Raw genomic sequence first — 27,727 nt, 5'->3', positions numbered from 1 at the left:
ACATAACTCGTTACTAAATATGCATTATAATAGACTTATTTTATGATATAATGTATTTAAACGAATCGTAGAGTGAAATGGACTCGCAGACGCCTTTCTGGGCTACATTTCTACTCCGGGTCGACCTGCACTATAAAGTAAGCATACATAGTAGGCACATCTAGGCGTATTAATCGTACGCGAATGTATGTACATTGCAACCACTTTGCCGAAGGGTTGACCGGTCGTGGGCACTCGGATGGCTTGAGGGGTCTGGTGGCAATCGATTTACATAATTTATACGACCGCGACGAATAAAAACTGGGCGAAAAACGTTCGGGAAAAAAACCCCGGACCTATGTATAGGTGCACTACACGTACTTTTTGTATAATATATATATATATTATATTGTACGTACGTATAGATAGGTATACAACACACGACTGCACACGGAGGAGGCGCGAACGGGTAAAGTACACGCCACGTACCTACGCATATAAATAGGTATATGGTTTTTACCGGGCGACCAATATACCACTACCATATTTGTATAATATATATTATATTTGTAGACGACATTGCCGCCGCCGCCGGTGGTCATGAAACGCAGTCTCCTTTCCTGTCCGTTGCTGCTGCTATTTTCCTACGTCTATTATAATACATGTCGCAGATGACCGTATACATATTTATACGCACTATACATTTGCGCTGCGGCCAAAGGTGCTGTGCAAGTGTCTACAGCTTTGGCTGTATAATATAATGCGAGATTAAAGTACACAACGTCGACGCCGCCGTTCTTTAAGTACCGTTTCTCTCGTTTCGCGATTACTCATATACGCGCACACATGTGGCTGAAGATATTTTATACGGGAGCACGAACTCGGACGATATCGAAAATTCGCATAAATACCATACGAAGACGACGACACGGTCTATCGTCGTCGTGTACGAATATAATAGTCGTTCGCTAAAACGCACTATACGGTATTATATGTACCTACGTATTTTTTTTTCTCATTCTCCGACTCTTACATACGACGTTTATTATATATATTTTTTTTTCTTTTCCACGAGGCTTATCCTCTCTCTGCAATACGCTCGCGCGCGCTCGCTCAATATCAGATCGGAACGCATTAAACACGTAAGCGCAATTAAAGGCGTGTTTATGGTCGTCGTTGTGCGACGCTGCTTGCTGCTGCTGTTGCTGTTGCTGCTGAGTTCCCACATGAGTTTACGCGCGCCGCAGTTTAGATCAAATATGGTGATGACAGCTCTCCGGTGGAAATCGATTTTTTTTTTCTTATACATTACACAGAAGACAATATATACGTGTATTATATACACCGCGTGTATCTGTACCACATCACGGCGTTTCTTTCGCGGTGCTCGCGTGTGGGAGGGGGTATTATTAGACGGGATGAAAAAAAAAAACAACGGAAAGAATATAAATAATAATAATAATATACGCCGTGTATCATCGGTAGGTACATCATACACACGGTATACATGTATAATACGCGCTGCATGCAGTGTATATTATACCTAATACGAAACGCGGCCAGTAACGACAACAAACAATGTATATACACGCACGCTGTTATCGTACATTTTTATATGGTCGAAAAAAAAAATATAGAAATAAACCTAGGTATTAATAATAAATAATTTATACGTCTCCGGTCTTAAGACACACCGCGGGCGCGTGCAGTTTCTATACGTATATGGCACGATCGATGCGCGAGAGTCACCGAGAGTTGCTTACGGACGCGACGTAATTACATACATATAAATCCGTAGACGATTTGAAAAACTCAAATTGTGATGTGTATGTTGTTTTTTTTTCACTGTTATGTGCTAAAGGACAGATACAAGGATTTCGATTGGATTTCTTCGAGAGCTTACTACATAACACACAGACACAATATGAACGTCGAGCGTCAGGTGGTTATAAAGAAGTGTAGTATTCGGTAAATGATACAAACGACAACAAAAGCGGTGATGTAATAATGCGTCTTAATCACTATATAGGTACACTAACATCATATTATATTCCACGCGATAGCGCGTTTATCGAGAGATTCGTTAAATTCTCCGCATACGTACACGCCTAACCCGTCTCTGGGTAGGTATAGGTATAAATAATAATCATATGCGTTATGTACGAATATCGTATTATTATTTTTTCATAAATTCGTTCGATCGCATATGCACATTGAACGACCGTTGTAATGCGGAGACCAAATAATTTATAGAGAATATGTATAGCCGGGACACACACACGAGAGGGCAGACGCGTATTTATAATAATAGATTTATATTATACGCATAAATAGGCGCACATATACACGAATAATAACACTGGGGGATCGGTTGAGGGGTATGCCCCCGGAAGAGTTTGTGGCACGACGACTGCCTTTATTTATTTATTTCTAGGTACCATTCTTTCGTTTTGAGAAAACCTACATACACGCGCCGCGTACACACACTCTTCGGCAACGGCAAAGGGTCACGGTCGTGACGATATATTATACGACGAAGGTTCCATACTGGCGACGACTACGACAACCATCGAGTGTATATAAAATATATAAACGGTAATTACAACACAACAATGCGGCGCAGCGATGGAAGAGGCAATGGCGGCATTTGGGACGTGCGTACACAAGTAGGACACGTGATTTCGACTTGCAGCGTACGAATATATATATATATAGGTATATTGTTATAAAACGGCGACGACCACGACCCGTCGAGGAACCGTTGACCGACACGACGTAAAAAAAAAAAAAACAAAAAAAAAAAAAACGACGGGGAAAATAATCACCACGGGGCAAAATGTGTCAAAAAAACACATACCTACATACCTATCATATCTCGTACACGAATTATTTATCTAGTAAAATATTGTGACGGCGTTGAAGATTTGTCGATCGCATCATTCGTACGCGTGTACCCCCCCCCCCTTCTCCCATTATAATATAGTCTTACATAGTCTTATTTTTAATTAAACTCCAATCGTCATCAACCCGCCGAGCGTATATGTACCGAAGCAGCAGTAACACTGTTTTAAGTCGTGTTTATTATACCGCACGTTCGCGCTTGACTCGGCCAGACCGGGAAAAGTTTTCCAACGCGATTATAAACGCGAGCGACTAAAACACGCGCTCGTCGACGGGATACACTGCGTACGGGAAAACTTTTACCGCCCGACGTGATAAGTTATAACCTCCGCTCCCTATACTATAATGTGTGTGAGTGTGTGTGCACGCGCGTGCTTATATTTTATTTGAACGGTGTAACTTTTATAACGTTCGAGTATAACTTCAAAATCGCTACGCTCAAAGGTTTAAATATTTGTTTGTGCGAATGTGTATGGAATAGTATATAATAATGACTTGTTTCGAAGTTACTTATTTTGTATGATTAATAGTACCGAACTACGCGAATAATATATTACGCGAAATCAAATCCACGCACGCGCTCGCGCGATAAACCGTAATTACTGCAAGGCTGTGAATGCTTGATAAAAATCGATCGAAATTCCAATGATGCGTACAATTTTGAATTTGTTAAAATACTTTCGGACATTATAGTATACAACATAAAAAATAATAATTAATGTACGATATGAAATAATAAGCACGTGTATACTATTATATACTAAATTTGGTACAGAAATCGAATGCAACACGTAATACATATTTAGTACGTAAAACAGTGCTTAGGTATAACGTATTATACGTATCGTCGAAGACAACATTGCGGCGAGCACAACTCGTGTACCTCTATAATAAATATGTGAGTCCGCTGAAGACGGCGAAGATGTGCTCGTAAACCGGCTTCGTCGAGATGATTCAATGAACAAATAATTAAAATCCACTTTTAACGTACATCGTTGTTATTCAATAACAATATATACATACATAATATCGTTTTAAAACGTACACAATGTCTTACAAATTAACCATTCAAGCGTATAATATAATTTAATATAACTTAATGTTATAAAGTCATAGAGCAAGAAGTCCGTATCCTTGTAGTTGTAATCTGGTCAGAGGTACAATTGCATTCATCCTGCAGTATTCTACGTTAGTGGAGATACCGTTCCACCCGACATCGCAACGTGTGCATATAGATATATACATATAATATGTGTATATTGCCTTAAGATTTGTACAGATAACTATACACAGTCATTATACAGCGAGAGTACAATAATTGAATAGATCTTCGCGATCGTCTTCCGTACAATTTATTATAACCTTAAAATATTTATTTGATATAGGTAAATGTTAATTTATAACAACCTTAATTGTTTTATCAGTTTTCTCTGTATCTTTAAGGTCACAACACAGTGTACAATTATTATTTTTATATAATTGAAAAATCGAGCGAACATTTATCGGATTTTTAGTACTAAATATTCAGCTTGGAAATCTGTATACGTACGCAGCTATTATAACATAAAACAATAATTTTAAGTTTCTTTATTATTTTTATGAACTTGAATTTATACTATTTTCGTCAATACTAATAGCTAGGCGATAGCCGTTATACAAATGCAATAGAAGAATAGAACGAGTTGAACAAACTCATTCGCGGTTACCAAAAAGACCGATTTCTCAAATTGCCTATACGACGACACATATTTACAAATGGTTCTGTATACATGCGTATGTTTATATATTATATTAGGTATACATATTTAGACAGAAAAAATGACGCTGATATATTGTGCCGGAGAAGAGGATTAGCTACAAACGTACTACCACCGCCATGCTGCTGCATCACATCCGTGCCATCACAATGTTTATGCATTTTAATGACCATGACTTGAAAACACAAACTCGCGCGGGCGATATAATATATAATAAACGTTCGCAAAATCGTGGCTGAGTGAGCATCTTAAGGACGATAGAAAATCGAATTACAGGTCATCGAAAACTACGGAGAGATTATACTCACTATACCCACTGCTAGAATGGATATAATGATATGTATTGTATATATATATATATATATATATGATGCGAGTACTTCCGGTCGTGGTAGAAGCGAAGAAAAAAAATCAGAAACAACAAAATTACAGACATTAATTAAAATCAAAGCCTAGCCAAACCTAGCTAAGAATATAACAAACACTATAGCCAGGGCAACATCGAAAAATTGTTGGATAATTCTCTTAACAATGTCAACGAGCTCCTACAAACAATGAGAGGCAAATTTCTTGGCGAAAAACGGAACAATAAAAATAAACGTCACCTCTGCTACTATAATGACGTATAATTAGAATATGATATACATAATACAAAATAGCTCGACATTAACATAATCTCGTGAACACTTTGATGGCTCAGACCAATTAAGTGGAGGAGATAAAAAAAAAGACGTTCAGTCTCTTTTCATCATTCATTTTCCAAACATTTGTGTATGTGCTTCATATTCCGTCGTCATCTCAGCCAAACTGCCGGTTATAAAAGGTGATATGATTTTAGTTATACTACCATTTTCATGAACGCCGAAATAGCTGTGCGTATATACTGTACACCGATATCAGAAGTCGAAAAGAGATAAAGAGAGACGAAGATTACTAGTCGATGACAAACGAAGAGGAAAATAAAAACAAACGCTGAGATGACGCTGTGAAATATGCTTGAGCAAACTAATCTAAAATGTCCGAGAGAAAAAAACCGTGAGGTGTGCGCCACCGGTTTTTCATTATACCTAGGAAAGGAATAAAACACGAAAAAAAATTAAACTAACTAAAATCGACTGCAGCGAAAGCAGTAGATATACGTTCAACAGAATGAAAAAAAAAACACAGGAAGTTAAATTAAACTTGCGGCGATTCCAAGAATATAATGAAACAGTATAGAATATACGAGTATTATGAAAATCAAATGAAAATGAATAAAAAAAAAAAAACGGTGCAGTGATAATCGAAGAAAATTCGATTTTAATTTGCCGGAATGACGCGAAAATAAACCCGACAACAATATACAGTCATGGCGACTATACACCGTGTACACGCGTGCACACAAATATAATAATATTATAATATAATGTACAAAAGAGTAATATACATACGTGTATAAATAAATCTAAAAACGTAATATACAGACAGACGAATGGGCGTGAGCGGAGAATATGATTTTTTTTCGGCTATAGTTGAACCCAAACGGCAAACTATACATATACACATGATAATATGACACGGAGGTGTACGCCATACTTCGGCATCGGACGCATAAAGACTTTTTTTGTTTATCGATTTTTTTTTCACAAATTCGTAGGTATAATATATAATATTCGATTTGGAAATGATAACAACAAAAATAATAATATTATATTATATTATTATTATTATTATTACATACACCTCTATGATTTTCGAATTGTTGCTGTTTCACCGTCCTCGGTGCACTGTACATACTGAAGATTCGGACGTCACACACACACACACACAGAATGGTACGCGTACATAGTAATAAGCGCGCCCGTTCCGTTTCCGATGAGTCCGTTAACCCGCGCCCCGAGCTCACGCTTGTACGGAACCTCCGCTGAACGCAATGCCACAGCGCATATCTACAATAGTAATATGTAAGTATTTAGTATATATATATTACACGATATACATGTGTATTTCACAAGTGGCCGACGATGAATAATATCGCACAAATTTAACGCTAGCTGTGAATTAGAATAAAAACTTTTTCCACTATAACCGTCGCAACGCACGGTCCACGACGAATAAAACTTCCTCGTTTTGATAATATAAATATTATGCTAACATAATATTATATAATAAATACCGTTAATGCGATTGTGAGTATTCTCTTGCTCGAAACGATATTTTACGAACACCATCGTGATACGTTTTTTTTTCTCGTTACCGTCGTTCCCCCACCCCACACACTATAGTTGTGGATTATTATTATCAATTATCGACTCATCCGCGTCAACCGAGTTAATGATTTTTCATTCTTACCGCAACCGTTTATTTATTTATTTTTTTTTTTTTTTAATATTATTATCTACATCGTTAGGTCTTTTCCTTCTTCTAAAATATTTATACGTCTCTATTATATACGTATTCTTTCAGATATATATATATATATATATATAGTATGTGTAATATTGTGTATGATGATTACAAAACAAACAGTCCATGCCGATATATAATTAATATAAAAATTTAGCGTTCCAGCGGTATTCTCTGCTGCAGTGCGGAATGTTATAAATACAAAACATTATACGTACGTGTACTAACTCTATATTATTGCTTGTATTATGAAGATCGAGTAAAATGATGGTAGCGCGTACGATAGAATGTTTTTCGCCAATACGCGTAGATTTACATTGTTAACAGCGATATTTGAACTCGTATTATTATGATAATGACGACTATTTCATTTTTCTAGTTTTCCAGCTTAAAACGTCTTGTCATATGAAATACGAATCCGGGTAGTAAATTTTGTTCTCTGCGTACAACGACTATTTCATAAAAATTGTTTTATTTTACATGTAAATTAAATCTAATTAATTTTAAAAAAACATATTATATTATTAATAATTTAAGGCCGAAAAATAACACAACGATTCCTCTCATCCAAATGTTGTAATAAAATTAATATTTTTCTTAAGTAAGTCCAGGTTTCTATATAGCCCCAAATCATGTTATAAATTACAAACCCTATATTCTACTCAAAATAAATAAATAAAAAATATATGGTATAAATTAAATCAACGTTTAAGAACATATAGTGTAAATGTCGTGAATCTCAATGATTTAAGATAAATTTATAATGACTAATGTATATTTTTTTATTTTGTATTCTTATCTTTTATTTAAAATACTCCAAATTTATCAATAATAGGTTATTCTAAATGGTGAGTTGGCCCATTATCTAAACTCGTTAATCTTGTATTGAAATTTATACTTAAATGTACCTACAGATGGCCAATCAATTATTATTATTATTATCATTGCATATAGTACGTAGGGTGATGCGAGAAAAAGCCCCAATGGGCTGTGAGACATAAATTATTTTAGAACTTTCTAACTTACACCTAAATCGTTCACCTATGGACACGACACATCGTCTAACGTTTACGGAGCTGCGCTGCGCACTCAGTACGTGTATATTATTATTATATCGATTTTTAATATAACAGATTATCCCATTCAATAGTTTAACGAAAATACACGCTTAAGTATAACGGATCGCGTCGTTCAACAGTCGTAGGTATACCTATGTATAATATATATATTTATATTTATATACTATATACACACGTTTACGTACCCAGTTCATGAGACGATAATAATGGCATTAAACGAATCTGTGAAGCATGAATATAATATATATTATATGTTATGTGTGAGTGTGTGTGTGTGTGTGTGTGCTACTGCCGCCGTGTTCGCAGATACACGCACACGTCCAGTGTTTATCGCACAAAGACACATGTCGAAATTAAATTATCACCTGGACAACCCGCGTGCGTTTAACTTACTTATATATATATATTGAGTACCACTGTTGGGTTAGTACTGTTAAACGTCGTATTATATTATATATTTATATATTATAAAAGAGTTTAGCACCAAACGCCGTAGTACGTATACATTAAGTGCACGTATTTATAGTGTTTGTAGTTCTCTACTCGGGTATTATAATATAATAATAATAATAGATGTACAATTATTTAAATACTCGCTCGTGATGTGAAATACGTTATTCGCTGTAGGGCTCGGGAATTGTGGCACAAATAAAAAATCATACTGTTTCTAACTCAGTTTAGTTTGCTTACGTTTCTACCACATAAAACGCGCACAGAGATCGATTTTAAATTTAATTTTAAAAAAAATCTAAGAGAAATTTCATAAGCACCGCGTGTAATAATAATTTGCCACCAAAAATTTAAAATTCAAAATCGTGATTATTTCATTGCCCGTCAAAAACGAGAAAAAATACTTACAATATCTGATATAAAGTTTGGCGCCGACAGGATGATTGACAATTTCTAGATATTAGACATTTTATTAAAACGTGATTACAATCTTATCTGCTCTTAGGACTTAGCGTCAATATCTTGAATAAACAATTATTTCATCTTAACAATTTTATAAAATGTTCTCACATAGCATTACTTAATATGGCACTATACTCCACCTATATGAAATGGGATAGAAATGATTTGTGTGAAATACGTCGTTTTAAATTAATTATTCAAAAACAATCAATGAAAAGTTAACAATAGAATTCAAAATGGAATAATAATATTTGTACACTGGAAAACAGATATTAGTTCATATATAATACTATGCATGCGTATAATAGCTTTTGAAAATAAAGACACGCAAATAATTTACGTTTTGAGATTAACTTAACAGATATTTTCTTGTAAGTCGTTCGACGCGAGGACACGCTATTCGTATACATATAATATGCGTATGGCTTTTTTTTCGTTTCTCCATAGTTCTCGGCGATACGTATTACACGTCACAGTAAGTGCAACAGGCAACGACTGTATTATGTACAAAAAATAAAAAAAAATACGCATCGCTGGGATGTATATTTATGTATGTTCGTACATATTACTGTTTAATAATTGCGACCAACAAACCGATAAATCAGTGGCGAGAGTCGTACCCATGATGTGGGGTGGAGTGGTCGACGGATAGTGCAGACCGCGTATATACCTATATAATATATATATATAGGTATGTAGAGCTCGTGTCTGTCGGGCGCGCGTTAACAACGAATACGCGTCCGCCGCCGCTGCCGACCGAGTGTGTCTTCTTCCGGCCATTGTTCGGCGCGCTGACCGCTATTTTTTCCCTTTTTCGTCGTCGTCGTTGTTGTCAAAGAGTACTGACCCAATTCCTACCGATTTTCGGACCGTTTCCCGATGTCCCCGGCGATCAGCGCACCGAGGAAACTAAAAACCGTATACGAATAGACACGACACGACTCGACTGCCACCGCATCATCCTCACGACTCGATGAGTGTAATATACGTATATATACATAGTTTATTTAACCATCTATGAAATAATATCAAACTATCATACTACTACTAATATAGAATTAATAGGAAGTACTCCTCGGTCTAATAATATGTGTCTACGAAGAAAGTGGTGGACGCGTGTCACCGTGCACGAGTAACACATCTCCTCTACCTGCAACGAAAAGACTTTTGGAGAACCCCTAAACACAAAAAATCTCACCCGGGGTAAACGAGTGCGAATTTTCCCCCTCCGAACAAAAATATACGATAAATGCTATATATATTATATATATACTACAAGTATAGACTGCAGGAAATTATAACGGGACACATTGCGCATATTATATTAGCAACGGATGCGATAATTGCCAGATACTTTTGTATACATATTACAATCACGAATTATCACACGAAATGCTCGTCTCGGCCAAGTGTGTATAAACACATATACACACACACACATAGTAAAATAATCATCATCACTTTATAACATACATAAACAGTCGTTTATAGACGAAGTTTATTGGTACTATGTGCGTACTATTATATACATCGTACGCCATGGGCGACGCGAGCATATAATATGAATCATACAATATAATCGTCTGCATGGAAATTAAACGCTACGCCAACTAAAATGGTTTCGTGCGCTAAAGACACCTATAGGTACCTTATACGAGTGTAGAATTAGTTTATCGTGTTCGGCTCGTATATAAATATAATTTGCGGATCTTTATCCCCGCGGGAGCCGAAACGTACTGCAGCTCGTGTGACGTGCGCGTGCAGTATTTGGAATCTTTAACCTTTTTTCTATAATGTTTACGATTTCGTTTCGATTCACTTGACATTATCCATGGTGCGTCGAGTGTAGGCAAACCGAGTTGAAATTTCCTAATCGTGTTAAGCCAATTATTTGATGAAGACATGATTTGAATTTAATAGATACATATATAATAATAGGTAATGTTTTTTTTAAATTAAGTATAATTATATAAACTTTAGGTACATCGTACACTCAAATTTCTAAATCTTTATTAACTATAGGTGTAATTTCTCATTTTATTTTTGTACAGCCGTATAGGAATAACTTGTTTTTCCGAATACTGAACTAACTATTTTTGATATACGAACTTTAAAGTAAACCGATGGTTCAATAATAAGGTAGACTATAGTAGTACTCTACAATCATATAGCAGAACAGTTTATATAGTATATTTTGTGGTATTGAACTTAAAACGCAGCCCGTATTTATACATGTATATGGATAACATATTTATCGCCCGCCGTCGCCGATTGCGATTTTACAATAGTCGTCGTCGTGCGAAACGCGATAGATCGCAAAAAGTATATTATAATATCCATAGTACACCCAACTTATATGGTGTATAGGTACATAAAATCCCGTATATACGAGGCGTCCGACCGAGCGCGAAAGACAAAACCGCGATGACGACGACGATAATAATAATATAGTGACCGCGACCATTATCGAACGTTTGCGTCCGCTATTCGCGACGGAGACAATGACAACGCGACAACGACGACGACAATAATAATAATAATAATAATAATATGATATCTACAATAATATGCGGTATATAGAGTCGCCGACGAGCCATATGGCGCATTTGCGAGAGGTGAATAAAAAAAAGGCTGGAAAAGTCCTCGTCGAAACGCCGGAGAGTCACGGGAGGTGGACACGAAGATTTAATCGGAAGTATGGGGTACAACACGGTACTATACACGTATAGGAACGTTAAAGTCACTGCTTGGCATCATGATCTCTGTTCTAGCTGTAAACGCGTCGTAGCTAGTATTTTTGTCGCAAACACAATCGGTCGTCGGTTTACCGATTGTGCGGCGGCGGCGTCGCGAAACGCGATATTATAAATTATATTATATATTAAATTACGCTACACAATATTGCATCGCGTATATACGCTAATTGGCGAGGAATATATATATAATTATGCGCGTATATAACAGCAGACGACACGAGCAAATCGGAAGGGTTTTATACCGTCATATTAATATCTGCAGGACGCCGCCAAGTAACCCGACCGCGGTTTTCCCCGCTCCTAAAACTCGAACGTGAATACGTAATAGGATCTCATTGTGCGGCGCGCACCCGCGACGACGCATTCTTCGCCGCACATCGCACACATAATACATATACCTATATTATAATATGCACACGACGATAATAATAATGCATGTATTACACATAATATATTATCTATAATACGGTCGGTACACCGTGTATACAATATTATGGGTCAGTAGTGTACGCGAACGCCAGTCTGCAATGAGCGTGTGTGTGTGTGTGTGTACGAAGGTAATTACCATACGAACGGATTATTAAGCACGTCCTAGATCCCATAGGCCTCGCGGACATATTGTCGTCGTTACACGCACTCACACACTGTACTTGTACACAAACGATTTCCTTGTCAATAAAAAAAAAAAAAATAATAATAATAATAATAATAATATGATATCTACAATAATAATATGCGGTATATAGAGTCCCCGACGAGCCATATGGCGCATTTGCGAGAGGTGAATAAAAAAAAGGCTGGAAAAGTCCTCGTCGAAACGCCGGAGAGTCACGGGAGGTGGACACGAAGATTTAATCGGAAGTATGGGGTACAACACGGTACTATACACGTATAGGAACGTTAAAGTCACTGCTTGGCATCATGATCTCTGTTCTAGCTGTAAACGCGTCGTAGCTAGTATTTTTGTCGCAAACACAATCGGTCGTCGGTTTACCGATTGTGCGGCGGCGGCGTCGCGAAACGCGATATTATAAATTATATTATATATTAAATTACGCTACACAATATTGCATCGCGTATATACGCTAATTGGCGAGGAATATATATATAATTATGCGCGTATATAACAGCAGACGACACGAGCAAATCGGAAGGGTTTTATACCGTCATATTAATATCTGCAGGACGCCGCCAAGTAACCCGACCGCGGTTTTCCCCGCTCCTAAAACCCGAACGTGAATACGTAATAGGATCTCATTGTGCGGCGAGCACCCGCGACGACGCATTCTTCGCCGCACATCGCACACATAATACATATACCTATATTATAATATGCACACGACGATAATAATAATGCATGTATTACACATAATATATTATCTATAATACGGTCGGTACACCGTGTATACAATATTATGGGTCAGTAGTGTACGCGAACGCCAGTCTGCAATGAGCGTGTGTGTGTGTGTGTGTACGAAGGTAATTACCATACGAACGGATTATTAAGCACGTCCTAGATCCCATAGGCCTCGCGGACATATTGTCGTCGTTACACGCACTCACACACTGTACTTGTACACAAACGATTTCCTTGTCAATAAAAAAAAAAAAAATAATAATAAATAAGCATATACACGATATATATGCTTGTAAAACGTACATGTGAATAGGAGCTGCTGTGCCCGCCGCCGCCGCCGCCGAATCACTGCCCATAGCCTGTTCGTGCAGCGAAATCTCGCATTATATTCTCCCATAGTCGCCGGCACGGTAACGTGTGTTATATCCCCTGTACGAAGGAAGTTCCACACGCGCGTCGAGGCGACTTTTGTAGATGGATCGCGGGAAAAGAGAAAAAAATAAATATCAAACGCCACGGCGGACGTGCCGCCGCCACGCTAACTGTCCCGAGGCGTGATAGAAGGGTTTGTGCTGTAGCAGGTCGTGGACGCACGCCGGTCGTATACAACTGAAAACCGGGTCGGTCGTGAAAATTATTAATCGTTGCAAGCGTTAACAATGCGTATATCGTCATAGTACGTGTCACAGTCGTCGGTAGATTAGTTATACTCTCCTGCTTTCCATAAGACTTAGATCTGACACTAAACGAAAGATAGGGTAGGTTCCTATTGGAGGGTGTACTAATGTGATAAACATAATATATGAGACGTTATGTTGTCGGCATAAGTATCATATTGTTATTATTTATTGTCATATGGAAAAAAAGAAATTGTTCTACAAAATGTGTTGCACTTTAGAAAGGGTCGTATTATAGGTGGTACATGCTGGTACTCGACTAACGAGTTAATCATACTCGCTATGGCATGTCAAGTATACTACTAATACTAATCAATTGTAAGATCATTTAGATATAACATACTTCTTCTACTCAAAATAATATACTCATCATTGTCAAATTATTACATTATTATACATATTACCTATGTTATTTTAATTGTATGTTTCAAAATATGAAAAATGTATTTTATAATTTATTCCATATTTTATTTTATTTTATTTTATTTTTTTTTTTTTTGTTCAATAAATGTTTTATTCAATCTGTTTGCAAAAAAAAATAACAATAAAAACAATTGAGGAAGTAATAAATAGTATAAAAAGAAAAAAGGAGATTTTTTTTTTTAAATTTGTTTTTATTCGAACGACTATCAGGGTCTTTATCGAAGTCTTTTCGCTAGGGATGGGAAGATTTCAGTGAGTAGCATTTGCACCCCTTTCTCTAAGTACAGAATTTTCACGTGTGTGTGGACTTCACACCCAGTGAGGTGGGTCTGGTGGGGAACAGTGTAGGAAATCAGAACGACGGCAGGAGGCACTATAGAAAATTCTGCAGAATATGTTTTTTTTAAATATAGTAATAGTTAAATTTTAACCTAACCATTGAAGATATACACACAGAAAATTAAATTAAAAGTTAAATTATATATTAATTTATATCCGAAATATTTTTTGCTTATCGTGTTTTTGTTCTATACTTTAATTTGCTATTCAAAAACATAAAATCATAAATACTTGATACGATGCACGTATTGATTTTGTTCAGTTATTTGCTTTATATAATTTCGATTAGGCATAGTATACGATGTCGATGGTCCTAAAACTTACGAGATAGTATATGGTCGTACTCTGATGATATTTATCTCAACAACCAATAATTAATTACGTAGTTAAATATAAATGAAGATCTTTGTCTAGCTAGAATTATAAGTCACGGTTTATAATTTGTTGGTTGACAACACACATTGCACTAACGGCGATGCGGTAGGTAGCATACAAGATGGAGTACCTGTAAATAAAATATTATATGGACTATACAAGTATATTTCCACTTGTCACGTGATCATTCTATACTTTAAATGTGTCGTATATGTGACAGTTATGATGAGTCAGTCGGATTTTAGCGAAGTAAAATTAAACTGGTAACCTTTCACCTTTCGATGCTTGTCGAAAATTTTTTTTTCACTTTCTCATAGATCAAATTTTTCAAAAAATGTGACAAAAAAACAAATGTTATAACTAAGAACATATTGAGTATTTTATTGATGAATCCTAGTGAAATAACTAAATTTAACAATTTGCAATACTATGTTATTTTTTAACTTCTTAAAAAGTATTGAAAAATATTAAAATTAAACAATACATGTTTCCTTATATTTCTCTATTAATAGGTTCAAATAGGTTGGATAACCAATTATCTGCGGTACGGTAATAGTATAATACAGAACTGCATCTTATCTAACTTACGTCGATATAAGCGTGTGATTTATCCACGATGTATTTTGATTTAAATTTTTTATTATAAAGTGGTATCGAAATTATTATAGAATTCCTTGGTAAAACCACAGTGAAAACAAAATTCATAAGTATATAAAATCAAACTGCCGTTCGTTTGGCCGCTGCAGATGCGCTAAACGTCTCTAACATCAAAATCGTCTCTACGTCCGTATTAAACAGTCACTATATGAGATATCTTTAAGAGGGCTACACATAATATTATATAGATGTATATACCGTGCCGACGCAGTGTTTGCTTATGGGTCATATAATACATTACACGTACCTATACCGAGGCGGTTGTGAGTCGGTCGCGAGAGTGCTCAATTGAACGCCATGCAATGTGTATTTTGATATACCTACGACGAACGGGGGTGGGCAACACGATTTACGTTAAGTGTTTCTTCGGCGGACACATCACACACACACACGCGCATTTAAGTACACAATCGGTTAACGGTGCACGACACGTACGTTTAATATATATGTGTGACGTGTACGTATATATTAAATTCCGATTTACAATTAAAATGTGTCGAAACAACAATAATTACAATACTCGCTGACAGTGTACATATACGTATAATATATGTATATATATGTGCGCCGCGCTATGTATATCACATGCATAGCGAGACACTCGAAAGCCCTTTAAGACAATGCGCCGGTGTCGCTGATAGGTACATTATATGAGTATAACGGACCCGTACATGTTGTATACGGGAAGCGAGTACCTATATTATGCTATATACGTACTGTGTATAATATTATAGTCGCCGCAGCTCTTTTGTGCCCGATCACACGGCGCGGTGGATGTGCAGGCGGAACGGTGTTTTTCGTGCGTTTAAGTGCATGATACATAATATACGTTTTTGTTCTAATTCATTTGGGATTATTTGCCTACTGCGTATTGACGCATCCGGAAATTTTGCCGTACCTATAGCGAGCGGAATATAACGCGCCGATGAGACGAATACCTACGAAACGAATGTTGGTCAACTTGAAGAAAACAAAACAAATATTATATTATACCACTGGTGTAATGATACCGCGGCCGAGTTGTTCGTGTTGTATACATTGTCCGAAAATCACGACAGACCTATATAATATATCACGTTGTGAGGGGGAGGGGTAGGAGATAGAAAATAATACTAAAAGTTGACCCCTTCGATCTGCAATCATTTCGGACATTCCACTTGACACGAAACAACAAAATAAAAATACGCGGAAATCCAATGCTGATCATGTATAATGTGTATAACGTATATATATAAATCGTGTACTTACAGATGGAATATAGTAGCTAAGCACTATAGTTGTACTGTAGTTGCGCTCGTAATTTTCTATTACTTTCAATGTTTTACGGACAATCACGCCGATGTAGGCGTTTACACCCCAATGTTTGAATTGTTAATTCCTTTAAAAGTTAATTTGGATTGCACAGTCATTATTTATCATGTTGTAGATGCCATTATACGTATAAACATAAAAGGTAGGTTAGTAGGCAATAATCTCTTCCGTACCCACGAGTATAACAATAGTATATACCTATATACAAATATTAATAATCATAATTATACCCACTTTCTGTTTTTAAAAGCAATCATTGACGGTTAAATATATAATAAGTATTCAAATTTTGAGTTTCGGGTTTTTCAATGCATTCTTCTTCTTCAGAAAAAAAAAATAAAATACAAGCTTGTCTAAATTATGAATATATTACATATTACTTTTTTTTTTTTTTGGAAACACGCGATCTCCAAACGTACATACGCCTCTTTTTTAAAAATAATTATAGTTTTTAACGAAAATAATAACTGATAATTATTATCTTTATAAAATAATGATCATCTTTAGTCGCTATATATATATGAAAGAAATATTAAAGGCATAATAAATAAAGTTTTTGACAGAAATCAATTTCATAAACTTCCAATATAATACAAGGTAGGTAGGTATAGCATAATTTTGTTCAGTGATTATTTTCGTAAATTGGATATAATGTAAAAACTTACAAGTAAGACAACGATGTCATTAGCCTTACAATAGATTTTTACTAAGCAAATTGTTTTTTTTTAACATCTAAAATAATTCGTCAGAAAATATTGTATGCCTACTTTCTCGACCTATGAATTATTTCAAAACTCCGTCCAACTATAGGTACTCTAAGCATGGTGGCTTATTTCTACGTAATATTGAATTTCATCAAGAATGTCTACAATGACAAATCACTGTAAAACTACGTAGACAGCTTGCGTAGCTTTTGACGAGATCCGATCAATATCCTTGGTGCTGTAGGTCTAGGAAGTTCCATTATGGTATCGAAAACAATTTGCAGCACAAAGCAAAACACCTGCGCATTGTTATCGAGCAATTAAACTCAGTGATGGCGGTGGTGGTGGCGGTATGACAAGGTATTCACAATACCTATAGAAATATATAATATATGTGTGCAAATTTCTGGGCGAGGTATAAAATGTATAGCTTCCCACGCGAGAAATGCGATCGCATACCGCCGTAAAACTCAAAGTCAAAAACTCAATGTCAAACCGACTCAGAGATATGGAGAGAACAGACATGCACTCGTACCTCTGAATTCGAATAGACGTCGTACAGATACTTATTCTGAACTTTGGCATCCGGTATTAATAATTTTACACCCTCATTGGTTTCTTTCAAACATAAATTTTGCTGTAAAATATTTTAAACGTAAAATCATATTGGTTTAATATCATAAAAAAAAACAAAGAAAAACGAACAGTTGCTTACAATGTCCCTGCAAAAGGGGTAGAAGGGATTAAGTTGTTGGACCTTGCAATAGGTAATCGATTGATATAACTTTAAAAGTATAAAGAAATTATTAAATACAAATAACAAATTAAACGTTTAATAAATATGTAGTAAAAATTAATAACTTATGATTAATAAATAAGATGTGATCTCGCAACAACCACAATAAAACCATAATATATAAGGTTAAATAAAATTATATTTTATTAATACATATTACTAATTATGATAACTACATAAGCATAAATATTATATTCTGGGCAAAATTAGAGTCCGAAAAGACCTTCCTCTATCATAACTAGACACAGTAGAAATTTGCGTACAACATTACACACGCGAACGTCGTAATATTACGCATATTGGTATATAACGCGTAAGACGAAGTGTGTTTGTAATTTTAAAAAATTCATCGAAAAAAATCACTCAAATACTAACACCACATTGCCGTCGTATAATATATTTTATTGCATAATTGCACAACTATAATCGAGTACTCAGTCGTCGCACGCATAATAATAATATAATATCATAATATCATAGTACACACAAAACGATTTGGATCGGAATAATCATGTATAGGCGGGCCCCGACTTGGATCACCCACTTTGGTCACGACCTCCGGGTAGACCTCTGGGCGCGCGGTGGCGGACGTTCATTCATGTTTTCATTTATTTTGACTGCTGACGAACTCGGAGCCGGTCTCGACTAAAACACACACTCATACATACATACACCCTTTACACACCTTATAAACAATACAAATATAGGAGGCGACAGACTGCATACACAATAATATACTCATGAAAGTGTATAACATAATCTATACTTACTATAATATATATATATATATATACATTTATCATTATATAACCAAACCTTACATTGTTTCCGCCGTCGTATATCTCGTCCTTGCGATTGTTACGTTTACACAGAAACGATGTCTCCATGTATAAGACGGATTGAAGTCTTATAGTTTATTAAACAAAGTCGTTGATGTCAGCGCAATAGTACTCATAGCACCGTGTAGTCGTCATCCACTGACGTTATCAATATTGTCTTATACAAACGTAAACATCATCGTAATTTATATATTGATAAACATAAATATGGTTAATTAATCGACGTCTGCAAGAGACCATTATTATAAAACCTAACCTACGGGGTCAAAATTTGACACGACTGCACAGCTACACTTAACTGCACATTCGTAACGAGCCGTTTAAAGCATGCATGTCAAGTAGCCAGTAAGTACAGCACAAGTGCAAAACTTATTTTGCCATTCAAAAAATGTTGCATTATACTTCCTATAATCTATATAAAGGTTATTATAAAAAAAAATTTAGACAAAACATTACGTGAGGAAGACAATCCAAATTTATGTTATATCAAATCATTTTTTATCAATCTCTATTACATATACTATTTTTATCCGAATTTAGCTAACGAAACTGTACACAAATATAATAAAGAATTTCGTAGATCATGTACCTACATCCTACATTATACATTTTACAACAGCCGGATTTTTACAACATCCAATAAATAATAAAGAAGATAATTTCGACGACGTCTCCAACCACCGAAGCCCTACGATTTAATAGAATATTTGTGATAACTGATAATACATATTATGGTCTCAACATTAAGTCCGAAGACACTTCGTCGGAAGTGTTTCTACTGCAAAGCAACGCCGTAAACGGGCATCGTATACATGAAATGTATCGGATTTATGTTTATACAGTATTGTTAGTATATACGTTATAATATAATATTTCATGTAGGTGCGTGAATCGTATCCGATAAAGTCTATCGGGACCGTTTTAATAAAATATGATGACTTTACGGTGGTTGAAAAAAGAATAAATATACGTACATGGTTATAAATATAATATTGTATAATATATATATAAATATATATACTATTAAACTATGGGAGACGGTCGTCGTGTCGTGTGCCGTCGCCTATACGCTGTGTATATAGGACGCAGCGGCGGCGGGGAAAGAAGAAGTCGTCGGCGACTGCTGCTGCCATACCACTCCGTTCCACGCGGAAGCGTTTCTTGCGGCGTGACGTCACAGAGCCACCGCCGCCGCCACCGCCGTCGGAAGTGGCCACCGCGGTCGCGTGGAAGGGGGCACCTGGGCTCCGGATGGACCGCCGACCAACGGTGTCTCCGATCGGTTCTTCAATAGTCCGTTGCCAGTGGACTGGCGAAGGCCAAGGTCTGATATTTTCTTTCGTACATTTGCACACCGTATAACATATTATACTTTATAAATTTCCGACGAAACACAACTATACAATTTCATCCGACAAATTATAAAAATTGCTCATATTTCATCGCCGTCGTTTCCCACTTGCCGCACACACCTCATCCGCGCGAGTGCAGTTTTTTGCGAAAAAAATTTTTAAATTTAATTTTGATCCAAAATTCGTTTTGTTCGGTTCTGTTGTGCGTCGTTTTTGAATCCAGCCGGGGAGCGGTCCAGTTCGCCGTGCTAAAAACAACATACCACCTACACGGAAGCACCTTCTTCTGACGTCATTTTACGAAGACTACCACCGTTTCAAATGGGTAAGAAATTGTAAACAGGTCTTTGACCTTAATCTTAAGAATATTTTTATTTTTTTTTTGTTTTGCGAATTTGCAAATCTTTATCTCACTGCAATATCATCTATACGCGCTATTTTGCGGTTTTTCGATCGGTCAAATATATTATTACAGAAACGGCCAACACACGTAGTATAGTAATAACAATATTTATCGTTTTCTATCTCTCTCTCTTTTTCTCTTCTACGATAACATTCCGTCGTTACATGAAATAATATACCTATATATATACATATATATTTTTTTCAATAAAAACTGTATATTTCATCAGTGGCAAATATTATGTTTCGAAAATGAATAAAGCCGTATACCTGAGAACTGTTGTTGAGGAAGCTCGTTTCATTTCACTCACCTCAATACTATAAATACTATAATACAACACACAGTGCAGTATGTATAGTATAAATAGTTTTTAAATTCAATATCACACTAAACATAGTCATAGTGAGATATTGAATTTAAAATAACTATTTTGGTTAGGACCCATTGCTTGGATATTCTGTATTTTTTCCTCGTACTCAGATACTGATAAATCAGAGTATTTTGAAAAACGCGTAACTGCAATTGACACGATTTTCGATCGATTTATAGTTTTGGGTACCTATTCAAAACCTCTTGGGGTTAAGTTATTCCGATTTTCAACACGTCTCTGCTTCACCGGTAATCTAAAAAATATACACGCCGTAATAAAATTGTATATATCGCATGTAAAACACTACCTAGTATAATGTAGAATTGCGCATGAATGTTTATCGCTTATACTAATTGCAGTGCATAGTTAAAAATATGATGTACCTATAAACGTATCGAGACCGTATTTATACGTTGTATAATATGCACAAACAATGCATAATATGTATCGTCTAGAATTTTCGTATTATCCGTGGCGGTACGGCGTTATATACACTGAAAAATCAAGTACGCTATTCGTGTGTTAATAATTATATAGTCCGCGTCAAATTATGTTTCCGTATTTCGGTTTCTAGGAGGCTTACAGCATAAAGAGAAAAAAAAGTCTACTAGAACCGACCGCCGCTTTGACGGGAATGACCGTCATATATAACAGTATAATATATACCTATAATAATAATAATAATAGGGAATAATATTATGCACACACGATACACGGGCGTCGCTGCTGCTAGTGCAGCTGCAGTCTACGCGCGCGCGTCGCGGATAACAATCGAACACGTCATAATAATATACGTGACCCGTCCGTCGGTACGTCTGCGATATCTATAATATTCGTCGTATATGAGAGGTATGCGATGAGACGTGCGGAGTAATACTCGGGTTCAAAAACGTGTGCCTGTTCTATAATATACGTATAATAGTATATAATATCGACTAGTGTTCTCAGCTTTGGGGCTATCTGGGCCGCCAGACAACTCTCGTCGCGCAGTATAGATTTCATCGCGGAATTTCGGATGATAAGTAAAACACATTATATCATAAAAATATTGTGTACCTATGAATATAGATCAGTGCAAAGTTTATGAATAATAATAATTTATGGGGCGGGCAACAGAGGCTGATAAACGAACTGATGATTGCGATATACTGCACCACAATAGTGTATAACATAATGAATATTATACAATGTAATATATACATTAAGTATAGGCATATAGTATATATATACGCAATACGTAAATAATATACGGCACCCATAACACACAATCGTTAAGAAAACCCAGTTGTGTAGAGATCATCGTTGCCAGCAAATGAAAAATATCGTGAAAATCACGCAATTTCTTCACGCGGGTCTGTTTCCTCGAAAACTTCTTCACGCCCGGCGAAAGCGACGCCACGGTTCTAAACATTGTAACGTAATTGCATATCGTCTAAGTTAATTTTAAACATAGAATACATATTATATTATACGTATATATATATATATATATAGATGGTGACAAAAATAATAGCCAGATGTATCATCGAAATCGAGCGCGGATTTATTCTTCCGCCGACTGATCAATTCATCACAGTGTTTGTGTTTTGATTATCCTCATGAGTTTTTTTCGCGTAGTGTTCATTTGTCTTATTACGTCATGTGCTGAACGACCACGCCGTTATACCAAGAAAATATGTTCGCTCTCTTAATTTCCCTCGGCTAATACCGTTTTGTTTCAGACGGACACGATTTTTTGCGAGGTAAATTTATTTAAAATTTAAAACAAACGAAAAATGCATAATATTAAATAGCGAACCTTACAGAATACATATATTATTATATATCTGTTAATTTTATCCGATACGCGGGACTGGTTTTAACACAACACAACGCACATTATATACTATTATAATTTATTTTACCTATATACCTAAAAACACCACATGCACACGCACACGCACAGAATTATAATAAATCGAAGTGTTTCATGAGGATATAAGTACACGTATACGCAGGTTCAACGTGCTTCGAGATTTGTACAAACAGTAATCTCTCGAAGATGTCATAATAATAATAATAATAATAATAATAATAGGCGTTTAAAACACCACACGTAACGTTGTTTAATTGCCCGCGTACGTATATATTATAATTGTATTGCGAATACGCGTTATAAGACGTACATTATATTCAAGTATAGTAGTATATACGAAAATAAAACGGCATAAATATTCATTAATTATTATTTTTATTCATATCTTCCCAATAACGGGAGTCGTGTTTCATTGCTGCGCGGTATGCATATAATATAGGTAGGTTCACGGGGAAAAAATCGATAGAATTTATCACCTTCAACAATAATAGTTATTCTCGCGACAGTGCCTATACCTATAAATCATTCACGGTCGAGGTATGATATGATTATAATACGCACTAGAGGTAATAAAATTGGCAACAATATAATCATATAAAAGTCCCTAATCATGTTGCCAATGATTTGGTACCAAAATATCATAGAAGCTGAAAGTTTAAACCCTGTCGCAAACATGCAGATTATAATAATAAAAAAAATTGTTCATAACATTATACATTAACTATACACATGATACGTCTACTGTCTGTTCAATGGTTAATAAAGGAATAATTATAGAGATCAATATTAATCACTGAAAAGTAATAACTATTTCTGAATTTTTCTATAATCATTGCCCAATTATATTTTTTAACTTAACTTTAATTTAAATTATATATAATATCATTATGTTACAGCATAAAATAATCACTAAGGTTAAAATTTCTTGAATAGTACTTTAAGGAACTGAGTAATGAAAAGATAGTAATGAAAACAAACTAACGAAATGTAATAGACATTATTAAAATATGACATACAGATTTACTTTTTTATAATAAATTTTAAAAATAAACCTGTTTATTAACTAGTAGGTACCTATGACAACACATTAGTATTCGATCATCAGATTAATTTTAAAATTTAATAACTATCAATTTTCGTGAAATTTTAACTGTAATTATATATATATACACTTATATCTACTAAAAAGGAGTATTATATGATTCTTGTAAAATATTATAAGTTAGACTTAATCGTTACAAAATGATTTTATTGTGCATTTAACAACGACAAAACCTGAGGCTAATACGCCCAACGTTATTTTAATGTTTGTTTTTTCATCTCGATAATATTCTTATTTTTTTTTATACTAAACATAAACCAGTTACCAGGTCATTTTTAAAAAAAACTATTAACGAAGTTGAAGCCGTCGTTATATTTTACGTTTTTACGCATACATAATATAATATATTATATTATATTATATTATATCGAATATATAATTATTATTACACGTATGTAGGTAGTGCACAAATTATAATATATTTGTAACGACAGGTCGACATCACAGCATTATATGATATTATGTACATTGTACACACATAAACCAAAAATTATTGACGAAGATTAAAATACGCGGCGAAGTAAACCGTTATAGTCATAATACGACCTACAAGTATACGGTCATATAACTTTATACGGAAAGTACATGCTATATACTACCTGCCTATAATTAAACGGTATACTATTTAAAAAGATTAGAAAATCATAACATAATATTATAAACTCCTAGGGCAAGTGTAGATATAAATGTTATAGACAAGGGGTTAACCTTCAAAGGGACTACCCTGTCTTGGTCAATTAAAAATAATGAGTTAGTAAGCTATTTAGTTTGAACGGGACATGAAAATATTTCCTATTCTGTCATTTAATAAACTACTGAGAGGTTAATATATACGTTTAAATACTAAATGATATTTAAGTTAAAGCATTAGATTTGCTCAACACTATTCACGGCGCGTTATTACAGGAAGATGTAGTTTCGAAAAATTGATTATTAGCTGTTAGACTTGGTTAAGTAATATTGGTTTGGTACATAACGCAAAAAAATTAGGTAGATATATACCTAAATAATCTTTAATGATGATCACAGTTCGTTTTAACTCTTCTAATAAGTTTTGATATACACTCATGTTATTTTAATCAATACAACTATGCGAACACATACAATTATTGTTACAATTTCAAAATGCGAAACAGCGGAGGCGACAACAAATACATTTTTGATGAAAACCGTTCAAAAAAAAAAAAATAAATAATCGAAAAAAACCAAGTGGACCGAAGATTTGGAGCCGGTTTGTAATTGATACGTTCACCTGATATAATAAAAATATATCGTCGAGGGACGGACCCGACGGAGACAATTGAACGAGATCGGCAGTGCGGCGTATAATGAGTGTCATTACGTTCCATTAACGAATGTATCACATGACGACTGCACGTCCGACCGAAATATAGTAGTAATAATAATAATAATAACAATAATACTACAATGATAATAATAACGAATAAAAAACTGTAATGGCAAACAGATCGTCGTCAAGGCCAAACGCACGCCGATAATATGTGTGTCAACGAGGTTCGTCGTAGTCGTCAACTGATCCGATTCTCACACAGTCACTCTCGTCCACTTGACTGTACACGCACGTCGTTATCCAAAATAATACATGATTAAACAATAATAATAATAATAATAATAGTAGTGATCGCTTGACTGACCTACGGCCGTGGGGTACGATAATGAGAGTGATCCATCGCATATTCCTTAACTACGGCATGGACATTTGCATATTAAAAAATAAAAACGATTTTGCTGAAAATTGCGAATACCTCTATCAAAAAACTTCGACGAATCAAATATTCATATTATCAATAAATCAAAAATCGATCAATTCTTAGTTTCAGTTTCTTTAAAAAAAAATCCTAGTATCATTTGAACGAAGTATGATTATTATATAAACCTTATATCCTTATGTCTATTTAATTATAAATGAGATAAAATAATATCTATAAAACATATCAAGTGATCGGACTACATTCGGTAGGTAATTTACTAATAAAACGCGTCACAGTCACTAGAGCAAAAAAAGATAAATATCTTTTAAGAATAGATGTCCTGATTGTATAATAGTAATATAATATTATTACCTAAATTCACATTATATTCGTTTGGTTTGAATAGAGGTTTTTAGATTAAAGTTAAAAATATTAAGAAGATGCATTCGGCTTGTCCTCCAAACATATTTATACCCACACAATTATTAATATAAGTACTGCATTTATAAATATATAATAATAATTAATAATACACAGTCCTCTTGTGTCGGCGGATATTAATTTTTCACCGGGCGGCGGCTAATATTCTTTAAGCTGACCTTCACGTCCAAATCGATACAGTGGTCTGCATAATATATACAATTATTGATGATTATAATACATAGTTATTCACACAATGCGTATCATCAACAAAAAACTGCAGAACCTCCACAGTATTGTTTTAATTGTACCTTTAAAATTGCAAGTGTTTTATGTAATCGCGGTATAATTAACATATGGCTATATTTAAAATATTAATAACATATCGATATTAATTTACCTGAATTCATGCTGTTTTGACCTCGGTCAAGCGTCAAATGTACACGGTAAACGTCATTATGTTTGACTTCACAAAGTGTTAACATTGATGAGTACAAGAAGAAGAAAAACGAATAATAATAAGATTATATTCACGCAAAGGCCGCCGTATTTCACATATTATTTGTGTATTTTTCTTTTCTGCTTATACTTCTTTATAAGAGGGAAAACTCCATATACCTAAATTAATACATTACATTATAAAACATTATACCTCATGTCTCTGGTACATTAATTTATTTTTGCATGGTCCATAAAGTAGTCGTATCCGTTATACGCATAGACACTCGTTATGCGATATATACAACGAACAGCGGATATAAACTGTTTTAGTACGATTTGCAAACGTTCGGACTCCAGTTTCCTGCAGAGATAATGTTATTATCTAGTCGTATAATGACCCATGGTCGGGCGAACGAAAACAAAACGGCGGTATTCATGATGGAATAAAATTCGTATTATATAGTATTATAATATGTAGATGCAATCAAACAAAATCTAAGACACTCGTCCTAAATCATCGCGGCCGTTGATGCCACCAATTTTCGTTTTCATACTCGTCGCGTGCACTTATATCCTTATTATAATATGGCAGGTATACAGCTAGTGTATTGGTGACGGAAAAGTTGCACGCGAACCGAGATTTTTAGTGTACCTTTATAATATTATAATCGTGTGATTATGTTATATACATTATACTATTATAGCGTGACCGTTCTCTACACGTGAAATGGAAGAAAAATCGATATAGACATGCGGGAATGTATAAACGTTCGATTTCTTCCCTGCGGTAATCGTTTCACCGATTACATCTTCGTCGATAGTTTT

The 27,727-nt window shown here is 35.0% G+C and overlaps 2 protein-coding genes across 7 annotated transcripts in view; one reads left to right on the top strand and one right to left on the bottom strand.

Annotated features, from left to right (window-relative positions):
- LOC114125220 (autophagy-related protein 16-1) overlaps positions 1–27,727 on the bottom strand; it is a 230,141-nt gene that overhangs the window by 163,525 nt on the left and 38,889 nt on the right. The window lies entirely within an intron of this gene.
- Positions 20,545–27,727, top strand: part of LOC114125222 (uncharacterized) — a 34,357-nt gene continuing 27,174 nt past the window's right edge. The window contains exon 1 of the mRNA XM_027988768.2: positions 20,545–20,924. Coding sequence (XP_027844569.2) covers positions 20,921–20,924 — 4 coding nt within the window. The 5' untranslated portion in view covers positions 20,545–20,920. The remainder of the gene's footprint in view (positions 20,925–27,727) is intronic.

Source organism: Aphis gossypii, chromosome 1 (genome assembly GCF_020184175.1).
Source record: "Aphis gossypii isolate Hap1 chromosome 1, ASM2018417v2, whole genome shotgun sequence".
Taxonomy (NCBI): domain Eukaryota; kingdom Metazoa; phylum Arthropoda; class Insecta; order Hemiptera; family Aphididae; genus Aphis; species Aphis gossypii.
This window is presented reverse-complemented; position numbering and strand designations above follow the sequence as displayed.